The following is a 15943-nucleotide window of genomic DNA, read 5'->3' as shown; positions in this document are numbered from 1 at the left end:
TATACACACATGACATAGAGGATCTTCTACTTCTGATAGAAAAGCAGACAATGTAATTAGATGGCACCAACTGCTACATTTCAGGGTTTCCAAATCAAAAAGATTGGATAGATTTTGCTTTGTAGCAATGACTACTTAGGAACATCAAGAACCTGTTCATTTATCTTCATCTCTCTGAAACCTTCAATAATCCCTGAAGCAATAAGACAACTGTAAATGATCTTTTTATGTTAGACTATGGGAATATTTTGAAATCAGGACCAAGACCTCAATACTTTATTTTCTTGTGGCAATGGCCAGAGTTTCTTGAAAACTATGACAGCAGTAAATTAGTCTTTGATGAAGGCAAGTTCAACTAATGTAGCAACAACTCGTGTTGGAGAAGATGAAGAATTTGAATGAAAAGCTGAAGAAGAATCAGATACATAATGAGACACTTCATATTCAGCCAGTATGGTTTTTATAGTCAAGTGATTTCACTTCAAAGGTTGGCACAGAGGGGAATGATAACTATATAAAATGTATTTTAGGGTCAAGAAATGATAAAAGGCCAAAAATGTATGAGATACTCAAAAGTTTCATTCCTATACAATATGGATATTTTATACTTTCTCCTATTTTTTTCAAACAAGATATTTACATTAGTTCTTCATATACCATCCAGCAGGAAGGTGAGGAAAGGAGAAAGACTTGCACAAATGATATTCTAAGGCAGGCTACATCTCCACAGTTATATGCTTGCTGATCTAAAAGCAGGGATAATCTAAGATCCTACTGTTTGCTGACTTAAGATGGGCAGCCAGGAGAGAAAACCTTTAGTCAGTAATCACCATTAACATAACCCTTCTCAAATATGTTAAAATCATAGAATTATTGAATCACCCATTTAGACCTGTAATGTACCTTTGAGGCCATACAACCCAACCTCTTCAGTTTACAAATGCGGAAAATGAAGCATAGAGAAGTTAAATGACTTGCCCAATGTCACCTAGATAATAATTTTCAAACACAGATTTAAACCCAGGTTCACTGACCTCAAAGTCAGTGTTTCTTTCACTCTCATTAAGTTCCACGAAAGATGTGAAATGGAAATGACTTTCTAATCACCCAAAGAGATGCACCAAATTCAAATGGAAAATAGGTTCCATATGATGGTGATCTTCTGCTGATGTTCCTTTTTTAGCAGACAGCATGATGTTAATTGTGGCTAACAGTGAACTACTTCAAAGACTCCTTAACAAAAGCCATAGACCCTTGACAGATAAACTGCCTATTTGTCTTTAAAAATCCATAAATCAAAATAAAAAACAAAGAAAAATCATAAATACCTATTTCCCAGATTACAACATACAGTTGAATGAAAAACACATTGAGTTATTCCACTAATCTAGCACATTATTTGTTGATTGATTAATCACCATGTATATATTGGGAAGCCACTGAAGATAGACAGTGATTAGTGATTCAGAACAGAACAGGAGTTATCCAGATGACATTTGTGAAATTAACTATTTTTAATAGTCCTACTTTCCCTCAAAGCTCAGCTCAGATGTCATTGGCTATCCTTTACTGATTACCTCTCCAATTGCTACTACAACCTTCTAAAATTAACTTGCATTTAATTTGAATATACTTCTTTTAAAATTAAGTCTTTGATTCTATGATACTTAGTAAGGTGTATGGAATATAATCTATGCTAAAATAAAAACAAAACAAAACTCTTATTGATAAATGGATCATCTTAAGATTCATTTTGCTTCAAAATAATATTAAATAATCAATATTATCCTAAGAATACTAAAGAGCTACAAAAAATAGAGGGCCAGTTTATAAAAAAGAATAAAAATTTCAGGTGACATAAAGAGCAAGAGAAAGACATATTCCAAATGTAAGTCTTCTATGTACCACCAATGATCATTTCTCTGCAAAGTGGTCTATTTTGGAAGGCAATTTGCAACTATGGCCAAAGGGCACTAAAAGACTGTCTGCCCTTTGATCCAGCCTTACCACTGCTGGGTTTGTACCCCAAAGAGATAATAAGGAAAAAGACTTGTACAAGAATATTCATAGTCAAGTTCTTTGTGGTGTCAAAAAATTGGAAAATGAGGGGATGCCCTTCAATTGGAGAATGCCTGAATAAATTGTGGTATCTGTTGCTGATGGAATACTATTGTGCTAAAAGGAATAATGATCTGCAGGAATTCCATGTGAACTGGAACAATCTCCAGGAAGTGATGCAGAGCGAGAGGAGCAGAACCAGGAGAACAATGTACACAGAGACATACACTGTGTTACAATCGAACGTAATGGACTTCTCTACTAGCAGCAATGCAATGATCCAGAACAATTCTGAGGGACTTATGAGAAAAAACGCTCTCCACATCCAGAGAAAGAACTGTGGGAGTAGAAATGCAGAAGAAAAACAACTGCTTGATCACATGGATTGATGGGGATATGATTGGGGATGTAGACTCTATATGATTACCCTAGTGCAAATACTAATAATATTGAAATAGCTCTTGATAAATGACACATGTAAAATGTAGTGGAATTGAGTGTTGGCTAAAGAATGGGGTTGGGAGGAGAGGAAGGAAAGAAAATGATTCTTGTAATCATGGAAAAATATTCTAAATTAACTAATTAAATAAAATTTTCCAAAAAAAAGACATCTACAGGACATAAAAGACTTGCCACTTAACTCCAATTGCCTAGAACTTTCTGCACTTCAGCCTTGGAACTGATACTATTGAATTTAAAGAAGAAGATAAAGGTTAAAAAAAAGGAGAATTTTGTGATTTGGAGGACAGTTAGTAAATTGAAAACTAGACCTAGAAAGAAAAATTCCTCAGTCCAAATCTTACCTCAGACACTTCCTACCTCTATCACCCTGGGCAAGTTACTTAACCTCCATTGTGCTCTTCTACCTTGGAATCAATACATCATATTGACTCTAAGATGGAAAGTAAGGGCTTAGAAAAAGAAAAGAGAAAGAATGGAAGTTTATCCTGTATCAAAAGTGATACATAAACAGTAACTAATGAAAATATTTTTACTGAAATTTAATGACAAAGTACAAATAATTAATATATTTTCCTTAATCAGGTCTAATATTCTCCTTGTTATTGCTTATACTTGAAACTAATGATATTCCATGCTTTAAAACAGTTGAATTATCCTGCTTTGTAGCTAATTTGAATGATTCATTATGGATTGAAAATCAAGATGACAGAAATGCTAGAAAGGATTTCCAATTCAGCTCCCAATTCACTTTGTCCAGAGTTTTACTATGAATGAATACTGAAGATAAGTTATTATGTCTTAAGAATAGTGCTGGGCACATTGCAGATGTTTAATAAATGTTTGTTGGTGTATGAAATACAAAAAGAAAATTAGACTGAATGATAAAACTAGCCAATAAAATACAAGTTTAGAAGCTATATTTTTCACCATGTTCCCAAAATAAAGTAAAGATTGTCAGGTATAAGTTCAACAAAATCCCAATTCGGGATGTTTCACATAGATTTATCAAACTTTTGCCTCAACTACCTCAAATTCTATCCAACTTGGTTGATGTATTTACATTTAAACACATTTATACCAGCACAAATTTTATTTTAGAAACTGGATTGCTAAAATGCATTTCCCTTAACTAATCAGCAGCTAATAATTTATTAGTCCAAAGGAGGTTTGCATGCTTTGAATTTGCATGAAAATGATCTAATCAAGTTCTTAGCAAACTGGGAAGCAAATAATGAAGTTATAAAAAGGAATTTAAGGAATGTTCAGACTGCAATGTCACTAAAGAAATTATCTGCTCTTGGCTAAATAACTCTATGTTTAATAAGCATCCTGAAAAACACAGACTCACTCTCACACATATATTCACACATTCTCAACTGAATTTTCTTACCAAATGTCTGAATTATTATCAAATATTTAAAAAAGTAATTTGTGAAAATTTTAAGATTTAAAACATATCAAAACTTCCATGTAATTTTTAATCAAAATTTTTTTCATGATTCCTGTTACCATGTCTATTTATAAATTGCTGTATGCACTGTAATCTCAAACAAAATGGAATTTCATAATGATTTAGAGGACATTTCCAACCCAAGCAAATACAGAACACCACATTCATATTCAACTAAATCTTCTTAGTTTGAATTTCCAGACTTCATAAGCTAAAGTAGTCAAGAGGACATATTTATAATTTATTTGTAGAATATGGGAGTTTTAAGTTGTGAAAAGAAGCATTTCCACAGAACTAATGCATGTTATCAAAGTCTGAAATGATGTACATCAAACCATGGGGTTCCAGGCTAGGAGTATCTACTTTGAACTTTGGGTCTGTACTAAACCCAATCTCTTCAGAAACTCTCTTTTACAGCCAGGACCAAAGAGTAGACACACTGGGGTCTGACATAGAGATGTCAAATGTCATTCATATTATACAGTTATATATGACTTTTTTTTGAAATTTTTATTTATTTAGTCAATTTAGAACTTTTTTTCTTGGTTACAAGAATCATATTCTTTCCTTTCCCTCCTCCCATCCCTTCCTGTAGGGGACGTGCACAATTCCACTGGGTATTACATGTGTCCTTCATCAAAACCTATTTCCATGTTGTTGATGTTTGGGCTAGGATGTTAATTTAGAGTCTACATCCCCATTCATGTCCCTATTCACCCATGTAATCAAGCAGCTATGTATGTCTTTTTGGAATATCAGTATAAAATAGGCTTTGCTTTTTGAAATCTTTTCGTCTCTGCAACATTGGTGAGATCAAGATATCCAGCAAGATGAAAGCTCTACAACTAAAAATTTCAAAACTACTTACATATATCTGATTGTTGCCAAAGCGCTTCTGGATTTCATAAAGAAGACTGCCATCATTTAGTTCACTCAGTGTTGCTAGGTCATCATTGGGAGCTGGTGGCATCAGCTTGACCTGAAAAAAAAATAAACTTACACATATAATTTCATTTTAATGTAATCATTTCACAATATTATATCCCAGTTTTAATTGCATGTCACATAAAAAATAATACTTCACTATCCTTTCATAAAACTAAAAATATCTATTTGAAGGAAAAGTTCATAATCACCATTAGGCAAAATTAAAGTTTTCTCCTAATAAAAGAATTTCTGTCCCCTATGAAGTATGCTTGTTATCGAATTATCATTTACAACCATAAAATCTACAAAGATAATTTCAGAAAGTGGATTCTTTCTTTTCTCTCTGTGTGGTATAAAGAGAATCAGCTTTAACTCCAAGTGACATGGGATTGGGGGAAGGAAAAGAGGAATAAAGGGCCAAAGCAGAAAGTCAGTATCTCTGTAACATTATCATCACTAAAGTTGGAATTGAAAGAAGTTGTATAGAATTCAGTTTCTGAATATAAATGCATGGGATTTAGCAAACATTTAGATTTTGAATCCTTGATCTTTATATTCTTGTTTATTTGTGCTTTTCTTAGATTCAAGGATAAATCTACTTTTAGGCTACTACATCAGGTCGCACGGGACAAACTCAAGAGAGTCCTATTCATCAGAAAACCATTCCAAATACTTCACTAACTTATTACTAAAGAAAGATTCAGGTTCAATTGTTCCCCTGAGTCAGAAGCCTTTAATTTCATTGCTAAAATGTTGACAGAAATATGTAAATCTCATTATTCTCTTTTGCTACAACCAAGTACATTTCTCCACAAATACTACATGACTTCTTTAATAATTCAATATCTTTAATTTCTTATTGACACATAAAGAAAAAGAACACAAATTATCAACAAATGATAACAATATTTGGATTTATTGATGCTTTTACTTTAACAAAGATGTCATTTGGTAACTATGTATAGTGGTTTTAGTCATTTCAGTCTTGACTGACTCTGGTCCCCTTTTGTGTGTGTGGGGGGGGTTCCCTTGGCCAAGATACTAGAGTGCTCTGGAATTTCTTTCTCCATCCTTTTTTATAGAAGAGGAAACTGAAGTAAACAGGGTTAAGTGACTTGTCAAGGGTCACATAGCTAGTAAGAGTCCGAGGCCATAGTTAAATTCAGGAAGTTGAGTCTTGTAATTTAGTACTGACTTGTGGTTTCAGGTACAGCATTCTATCCATAGTATCACCTAACTGAAACTGTACAGTTTCAATGTAATTTGCATTGACTAACAATGGTAAAGGAGAGAGTAGAACCCCAGAAAATACCCGAAGATTGACACTAGGAGATGAATCCTTTGGCCATAATGATCCATGAAACAGATTTAAATACAAAATTCTCTGTATTTCTTTTTAGTACCCTCTGCTTCTTCCATCACTGTAGAAGAATTTAAAGACAGCAAATTTTGGTTCTATTTTTTTAAAATTAGGTCAACCGTATGTAAGTACCAATTTAACCACATATGCACAATGGACAATCTTAGTCCAATGAATGGCAAGTCATTGCTCTGCATGGGGCACTGAACTACAGCTTTCATGATGTTCTCATTATCAATGAAACCAGAAGAAACAAAGAAGTTGCCAGCAAGTTTAAGTTTAGCATATTTGTTCCCCACAAGGAAACACAGTGTTAAGAGATTTGATTTTACTGTTTATCCAAAGGCAACAAGAAAAATAATTTCTTGGCATATTTGACTTTTCACCTTGCAGGGTTTATAATGAGCATAAGAAACAATTTGATCATGAGATAATTGTAGATTATGTACTTGTATCTGTTGTATATGAAGAGTTTTAAAGTTGATAAAGAATTTGACTAATTGCTCCAGATAAAAACAATTCATATCTTATATTATAATTAACTTCATTATGAAGGTAGGCAAATAGAAGATGTGAAAAAAATATGTTGGGAAGTAAATTTCAAGACAAAAAATAAGACACCAAAAGAGCAGATTACTCAGAAACATTAAACTATATTTTTAAAATACTTTAATCAAGAAGAGTTGAAAAGCACTAGATATGGTCAGCACCTAATGAAAGATCCTCAGTTATTCAGTTTTCCCCTAATGAAAGAGACTATATCATAATGGATAGCCAATGGCCATTTATTGAAATGAGAATCATTTCAGAAGCTAACTGTTTAAAACCAAACCACTAATAGATTAGGAAGGGGAAAATAAAAATCAACACCAAAAAATGATAAAAAATAAAGACAAAGATGAGATGATGAGTAATTGAGGAATGTTCAAACTGATCTAGTTAAACAAAATATTTATTTGAAAAATGAGAAATAGATAGAAGTACAGAACTTGACTCTATTTTAATTTCTTAGAAGTACTTAAACAATGTAAAATAGTTGAAATGAAAAAAAAAAAGAATAAAAGAGCCCAGAAACTATTTCAGGTGAAAAACACTTACTTTCTTTGCCAAATAGAAAGACATGACAACAATTTACATTGGTTTAGAACACAATCTCATTTGGAAAATATTGCAAAGGAAGTCAGAATATAGGATCACATCAAAAAAACCACGGAAAGTTTTGAAGACAGTATGGGAGTCAAATAAATAATATCACTCAAAGAGTATTTCTAGGCAAATTTGAACAGAGAAAAAAAATAACATGAATGAGATAAATTTCCCAACACTTCTATAGTGATCCATTATCTACAAGTGAAAATGGCACCATAACATGCTCTCAGGAAAAACAACTGGCCTTGATAAAATTCATATAGAAGAAATATGTGCTGAAGGAAACACACTTTTAAAGTTATTCAGGTTCGCTAAGTGTTTAAAAATGGGGAGCTATTGTAACAGAGGATAGAGCACTGAGCCTGGAGTCAGATCTGAGTTCAAATGTGACCTCAGATAATTATTAACTTTGTGACCTTAGTTAAGTTATTTAACTTGTTTTTGTCTCTGTTTTCTCACCTATAAAATAGAGAAAATATTAGCATATACCTCCCAGTACTGTTGTGGGGATCAAATAGGAAAATATCATGAAGTAATTGGCATAGTATCTGGCACATAGCTTCTATATAAATGGTAGTTATTACTGTGATTAATAATACTTGCTTTTTGATTCAATAATTCACATATACATATATATCTGGAAGAAGGAAAGGTTTTAAAATAAAAAATACTGCATCCACATGCAAAAAAAGGTTCTGTCTCAATCTCATCTAAGGAAGAAAAACTTGTGGACAACAGCAAAAAGCAATCCATATATCTAATTTCTACTCTACATAAAATCTCCTTATGAATAAAAGTATTCTTTATGAAAATATGAAAGAAGAAATAGAATTCTTTTGGATATTTTCCTTTATTACAGAAACATCTAAGGCATTCACCCAAGTGACATAATTGGAGAGACCACAAGAGAGTGCTGCATTTATTTCTTGAGCCAAAGATATCTGACTCTGTAAAAGAAAATCCAGAATAAAGCTTTCAATGAGACATACTATCCCTATTTTTAGATCAAAAAAGGCTCCTTGGAGAGAAGCAACTACATAGACACTGTTGTTCAGGAACCCTCTAAATATTAATATTGATTGAAGCATGAAAAAAGATGTTAAAATTTGTGTAAAAAGTATAGTCCACTGTGACAAAACTATTTTGTTAAAAAAGGAGTTTCCCTAATAATGGTGGAAGTCAACAAATGCTTCTGTTTGTGGGTGAAACTATATTAATTGCATTATATCCCCATGGTTTCTCTGAAGAAATCCATGACCACTCAAGAGATTGGATTTATACTCTACCTAGGAAAAAAATGTAAAACAGAGATATTATGAATGTATTTTTCTTGTATTATTACATGCCTGTGACTGGGAAGTCCATTGATTTAGTCTTAAATAAGATGGATGAATACCTACAAAAATGTAAAAGTCTAAGATTAACAAAAAAGAAATAGAGTATATAAACAAAATAATTTCAGAAAAAAATTATTAAAAAAGCCATAAATGAGCTCCCAAAGGAGGGAAGAAAGTTGGAATCAGAATAATTGACAAATTATTTCAATAACTTTTATTTTATTTTATTTTTGTTTTTTTTTAATTTTATAGTATTTTATTTGATCATTTCCATGCATTTTTCATTAAAGACAAAGATCATTTTCTTTTCCTCCCTCCCACCCCCCGTGGCCGACGTGTGATTCCACTGGTATCATATGTGTTCTTGACTTGAACCCATTGCCATGTTGTTAGTATTTGCATCAGAGTGTTCGCTCCGAGTCTTTCCTCTGTCAAGTCCCCTCAGCCATTGTAGTCAGGCAGTTGCTTTTCCTTGGTGTTTCTATTCCCTCAGTTTGTCCTCTGCTTTTGGATAGTGTTTTTTTCTCCTTGATCCCTGCAGATTGTGCAGGGACATTACACCACCACTAATGGAGAAGTCCATTACGTTCGATGATACCACAGTGTGTTTGTCTCTGTGTACAATGTTCTCCTGGTTCTGCTCCTCTCGCTCTGCATCACTTCCTGGAGGTTGTTCCAGTTCACATGGAAATCCTCCACTTTATTATTCCTTTGAGCACAATAGTATTCCATCACCAACATATACCACAATTTGTTCAGCCATTCCCCAATTGATGGGCATCCCCTCATTTTCCAATTTTTGGCCACCACAAAGAGCGCAGCTATGAATATTTTTGTACAAGTCTTTTTGTCTTGGAATTCCTCTGTTGTGTTAAATGACCATACTTTCCCCTGTAAGAATATAGTCAGTTTTGATGGGTATTTTATTCTTGGCTGTAGCCCTAGTTCCCTTGCTTTCCGGAATATCATATTCCATGCCTTTCGGTCCTTCAGTGTGGATGCAGAAAGATCCTGTGTTATCCTCACCATGTTTCCATGGTATCTGAATGGTTTCTTTTTGGCAGCTTGTAATACCTGTTCTTTTATCTGATTGTTTTTGAATTTGGCTATAACATTTCTTGGTGTTGTCAGTTGGGGATTAAAAACAGGGGGTGATCTGTGGATTCTTTCAATCTCCACTTTCCCCTCTTGTTCTAGGATTTCGGGACAGTTTTCCTGGATAATTTCCTCTAGTATTATGTCCAGGCTTTTTCTTTTGTCGTGGTCTTCTGGTAGTCCAATTATTCTTAAATTGTCTCTTCTTGAACGATTTTCTAAATCGTCTGTTTTGTGAATGAGATGCTTCACATTTTCCTCAATTTTTTCATTCTTTTTGTTTTGTCTTATAGTGTCCTGCTGCCTTGTGAGGTCACTTGATTCTAGTTGTTTTACTCGGGTTCTTAAAGATTGGATTTCATCTTTGGCTTTTTGGTCGTCTTTTTCCTTCTGGTCTGAGTTTCTTTGAAGATTGTCTTTCATCCTCTTTATCTCGTCTTTCATCTCCTTTGCTTCATCTTTCATCTCCTTTGCCTCATTTTCCAGCTGGATGATTTTGGCTTTCAGGACACTATTTTCTTGTTTTAGTTCAAGTGCCTCTGTTTCCAGATGGCTTATCTTAATTTTTAAGTTCTTTTCCCAATTGTCTTCAGCCTCTCTTAGCTGTGTTTTGAGTTCTTCCACAGCCTGTATCCAATTCGCTGGGATTTCTGGTTTATCGTTTGCTGATCTCTCCCCCTCTGTTCCATTTGGTGAGTAGTAGCTGTCTATTGTAGTTTCTTTCTTCTGTTTCTGTTGTTTGTTCAAATTCACCCCTTCTTTCCTCCCTGTATTTGTCTGTGCTCTTGTTCCTCTCATTTTTTTGTTTTTTAGGGACTTCTATCAGTCTCCCCTCTTGGAGCTTTAACAGAGGATCTCTTGGTGTAATCTCTGAGGGAGGGTTGTTGGGGGTTTGAGCTTTCCTGTCCTCTGGAGGCTTTTGATTGGCTTAAAGTTCAGCAGTCAGTGAGGATGGATGGGGAGCCTGGGCTTCCCTGTGTTCTGGAGACTTTTGATGGGATTGAGTTCAGCTTATTTGGGATGGGTTTATTCTGAGTTTTAAACTTCCTGGACGGCTGGAGCAGATATGGAGGATCTCTAAAGCTCTAGCCAGGCTGCCAGGTCTATGCTCCTTCTAGGCTGCCATCTTGACTTCGCCTCTAGGTTTCTGTTTTTTCAGAAGACCCAGCTCTCTAAGGGGGGAGGGGTTGTGGCTTGCCTGGACTCTGAGGGCTCCTGATGAGATTAGGTTCAGGTGGTGTGGGCCGAAAGATCCCAGAGCCAAAAAAGGGAAGGGAAAAAAAAAAGCAGCCACCTCCTCTTCCACAGCCTGTGTTGAGTGCCCAGAGACTGGCCGAGTTACTTTCAAGGAAAGCTCTTTGGAGCAACCCCTTTGCCAGCCCTGAGCCCTCTGTCCTTTCAGTAGCTCTGAGGGCTCCCGATGGGATTGGGCTCAGCTGGTGCCCCGAAGCTGGGACCTCCCCCGAGACCCAGAGGGAAGAACCCAGCCAGGAGGCCACAGGCTTCCCCCTTCTCTCTATGCTTCCCTGCTGTCTGTGTTGGGCACTCCGGAGACTGGCTCGGGTTGCTTTCAAGGTGAGTCCTCAGAGCCCTGAGGTTCCCGCTGCTGCCTTGGGCTCAGCACTCTGGGTTGGGGGGGATGGGTCCTGGGACCTTCTTTCTGTCTACCCCTTAGATCTGAGTGATCTAGGGTTCTGGCTTTTGGGGTGCGGTACCTTTTGATCCAGGTCCAGGAGGAGGTTTCCCCAGGTCTATCCTGTTGTTCAGCTTGAATTTCGGTGGCCTAGGAGCACTTTGTTTGCGATTGGTAGGGAAGGGTTTCGGAGGTCTGAACTTTCACTGCTTCTACACCTTGACCGGAAGTCATCAATAACTTTTTGAATGAAGAATTAATTCCAATATTATACAGATTATTTGCATAAATAGGAAATAGAAAGGATCCTATTGAATTCTTTATTTCATACTAATGTAGTCTTCATATCTGAACCAGAGAAAGTGAAAGTAGAAAAATAAAACTACAGGAATAAATACTGATTCAAAAATTTTAAATAAGGTTTTATCTAAGGATATTCACTAATATATTATTACCAGGTTGAAATTTTATCAATAATGCATTTTCTCCAATATTATGAAATTATTAATATTATTTGCCACACCAATCACAATAGAAAAAAATAATTTTTAAACATGTAAAAAGTTGGAAAAAAATACCCCACCAACAAAGAAAATACTAAAAACAATGGGAATAAATCAACCTTTCGTTAAGGTCATAAGTAGTAAGTATCTAAAACTAAAAATCAGAATCATATGTAATGCAAAAGAATTAGAGACTATTCCAGCAAAATCAGGAGTGAAACAAGGATATACATTTTCATCAGGGTTATTTGAAATAATGCTACTGATAGAAAAAAGGAGAAAAGAAATTAAGGTAATGAAGGTAAAGAAGAAACTAAATAATTGGGTTTTTTCAGATGAGATGCTTATACTTAGAGAACACAAACTGAATACTGCAGAAGAAACAATATGAACATTTCTGTATATTACTAAACAAAAGCAGCAGGAAGAGATAAATTACCTTGAAAATATCCACAGAATTAAAAAAAAAACCTTAGGAATCTATCTTCAAAGACACACAAATTATAGGAATTTAACTACAAGGTTAGATTTAAATAACTGATAAAAATAAAATTAAAAAAATTACAAGTTCTCATCTCTTAGCCCTCCATTCGTATACATTACAAGTCTCTCAGGCAATGATTTTATTTCATAAATTTAACTATCAGGAGGTTAGGGTGGAGCCATTCTAGGCAGGAAATTACCATTTGTTCTGCTGCCACCACACACAACCCCTTTCCTCCACAAAAAAAAAAATATATATATATATATATATATATATATATATATATACTAATCTCTTTTTCATGAGAAGGAAAATAATGACCAAATAAATGTTTCTATTGCTCTTCAAAATGCTAGGAAAATCTACTGCTCAATGTTTTCAGCCAGAATTTCTTTCACTGCTTAGATTGCCTATTCTTTGGATAACACTTTCAGATATATGACTCTCCTAAAAAAGTAACCTCCCTGAGGACAAAAACTGCCTCAATTTTATATCAGTGTCCACAACTCCTAGCACTTGGCATATTTCAAGTGTTTTAAAAATTATAGTTGACTGAGAGAGAGGTTGATCAATCATAAAGTAAAAGCGATGAATGATAGGAGAAAGTTCTGTGGGCTGTAATTTTAAAATTCACATTTTTTTTTTAAATTAGAAATTCTCTAATGCATTTGAGATAGTCTCCATGGAGGATTTATGAAAAGATGTGGGAAATAAATACAAATATGTACAATACAATATGTGCAATAAATACAAATATGGATGACCAGATTCTTTATGAGTCAAAATAATATATGTCCAATTGATCTTGGATCATTTAAAGTCTTGAGTAAGGACAAAGAGTATTTTAAAAATCTGCTAAAATGTGGCTGAGCAAATTGTGGTATATGTTGGTGATGGAATACTATTGTGCTAAAAGGAATAATAAAGTGGAGGAATTCCATGGAGACTGGAACGACCTCCAGGAAGTGATGCAGAGCGAGAGGAGCAGAACCAGGAGAACATTGTACACAGAGACTAATACACTGTGGTATAATCGAACGTAATGGACTTCTCCATTAGTGGTGGTGTAATGTCCCTGTACAATCTGCAGGGATCTAGGAGAAAAAAAAAAACACCATTCATAAGCAAAGGATAAACTATGGGAGTGGAAACACTGAGGAAAAGCAACTGCCTGAATACAGCAGTTGAGGGGACATGACAGAGGAGAGACTCTAAATGAACACTCTAATGCAAATATTATCAACATGGCAATGGGTTCAAATCAAGAAAACATGTAATGCCCAGTGGATTTGCACGTCGGCTATGGGGGGTGGAGGGGTAAGGGGGAGGAAAAGAAAATGATCTATGTCTTTAATGAATAATGCTTGGAAATGATCAAATAAAATATAACTTAAAAAAATCTGCTAAAATGGGAGAAAGTAAAATTAGATCTAAACTATTTTTCCAATGAGCTAAACTTTTCAAAATTCATAGAATTCCTATTCATTCCTATGAGACATCTATGAAGCAAGCACATTTTACCTCCTCGAATTTTCCCTTGTCTATTGTAATATTATGACCTTAAATTTGACTAAATTGGGACTTTTAGAGTTTCAGAATAGCTGTCAATTATATATACTAGTTTAGATGATTTTTTCTTGAAGTGTGTCAGCTGTTAGATATTAGTGATAGAGGGAAAATAAAGTTTTTGGAAAGCCATTATATGAAAATAAAATAACATGAACATAGGAAATATGAAGGTCACCATGTTTGGTCTGGGGACCTTAAAAAAAGGCTTTGTGATTTGTTTTTAAATCATTTTAGTTGTGATGAATGAAATTAATATAAGAGAACATTTTAAATGAGGAAGAATATAAAGGAACTTTTAAAATAAAAATACTTGAAAAGAACACTGTGATATATATCAGAAAGGACACAGATCCACAGGATAATTAAATGTAGCCAGCTTTTATCTCTGTGCCAGAAACACACTTGTTGTGATGCTAAGGCTGGGAAACAACATTCTGCTGGGGATTCCTTACTTAAATATTTCATCAGTGTCATTCAAAGATGATGTTTGCTGGGTTGATAAAAATTGAAGTTACAGGGATTCAACTCTTCTCTCATCTCATAGGCTGTCAAAAACAATTTTCGTATTGTTCAATATCAATTATTTAACATTTTACACTTCATTTCATTCTGAAGAGTCTCAGAGATTTGAGATGTTGTCCAAACTCTTACCTCCAAAGGTTAGAGTTTAAAAAAAAGTAGTGGTAGTTCTCTTTCTTCCACAGTAAGAACCTGTCCTAGGATAACTCTTTATTCTTTATTCCATATTACTTCACTTCTGACCTAACTTAAGAGCCTTATAATTTGTTTTAGGTGTCATTCTTTAAATGTCAGAAAATTTCACCTTTTACAACTATAGATTTTTATTTTAGAATGACTTGCCCTGTATATAGCAAAATTAATTAGATTCTGTGATATGAATAAATCACTTTGATATAGCATTTGGTAGCTTACAATATTTTTCTACTGAAACTTCAGCACCACTCGTGATGAGTAATTTACTAGTAATTTTATATTTTACAATACATGGAATTTTTATACTAAAAAAAATCCCTTTTGAGATCGTGTCCTAAGAAAGAATGCTGGATTATAAATCAGGAAACGTATGTGCTAGTAAGGCACTCATTTATTTGAGTAGCTAGCTCCCTTTAATCTATCCCAGTCTCAGTTACCTAACCTGTCTCAGTGTGTGTGAGAGAGAGAGAGACAGGCAGACAGACAAAAAGACAGACAGAAAGAAAGTGAGACAGTTTTTCTAAATAGGGCCCTTTCCAGGTCTAATTTTCATGATTTACTGATTATTCATAATTGTCTTATTCAGTCTATTCATTTTACCTAGAGGCTTTTGGAAATTAAATGAATGAGATAAGATCTTTACTAATTACTAATTAGTGGAATTATTATTTAGTGGCAAAGTCAAGTAAATAATAAGTGTGATGGTGCTATAATAATTGCTTATATCCATTCCAGCCACCATAGCAATTGTCCAAAAGAACTCCTATATCTCCCATACCTGACAATGGCCACTTCAGGTACTGTAGCTACTAATTCTTCGAGAGCAATATCCATTTCTTTCTTTTTTAAATTAAAAATAAAAAATTAATATTTTATTAAATTATAAATTTATAAAAATACAAACAATACATATTATTTATTAATAAAATTCAATATTTATTAATATGAATAATATATATTATATAAATATAAATTTTATAAAAATAAAGTATTTTTTATTATTATTAATAAAATTAACAATTCCTTACTTTCCTTTTTATAATCAATATTAAGTATGAGACCCAAGGTAGAAAGAAGAGTGGTAAGAGCTAAGTCACTAGGGTTAAATGATTTTCCCATACTCACACAGTTAATCAAGTATCTGAGGCCAGATTTCAACCCAGGACATCCCATCTCCAGGCTTTGCTTTCTATCACTGTCTC

At 34.1% G+C, this 15943-nt stretch overlaps 1 protein-coding gene across 1 annotated transcript in view; it reads right to left on the bottom strand.

Annotated features, from left to right (window-relative positions):
* Positions 1 to 15943, bottom strand: part of MYO16 (myosin XVI) — a 727392-nt gene that overhangs the window by 407953 nt on the left and 303496 nt on the right. Inside the window, exon 11 of the mRNA XM_001375684.5 lies at positions 4839 to 4949. Coding sequence (XP_001375721.4) covers positions 4839 to 4949 — 111 coding nt within the window. The remainder of the gene's footprint in view (positions 1 to 4838; positions 4950 to 15943) is intronic.

This window comes from Monodelphis domestica, chromosome 8 (assembly GCF_027887165.1).
Source record: "Monodelphis domestica isolate mMonDom1 chromosome 8, mMonDom1.pri, whole genome shotgun sequence".
NCBI classification, from domain to species: domain Eukaryota; kingdom Metazoa; phylum Chordata; class Mammalia; order Didelphimorphia; family Didelphidae; genus Monodelphis; species Monodelphis domestica.
The sequence above is the reverse complement of the archived record's forward strand: the minus strand, read 5'-3'. Positions and strand labels throughout refer to the sequence as shown.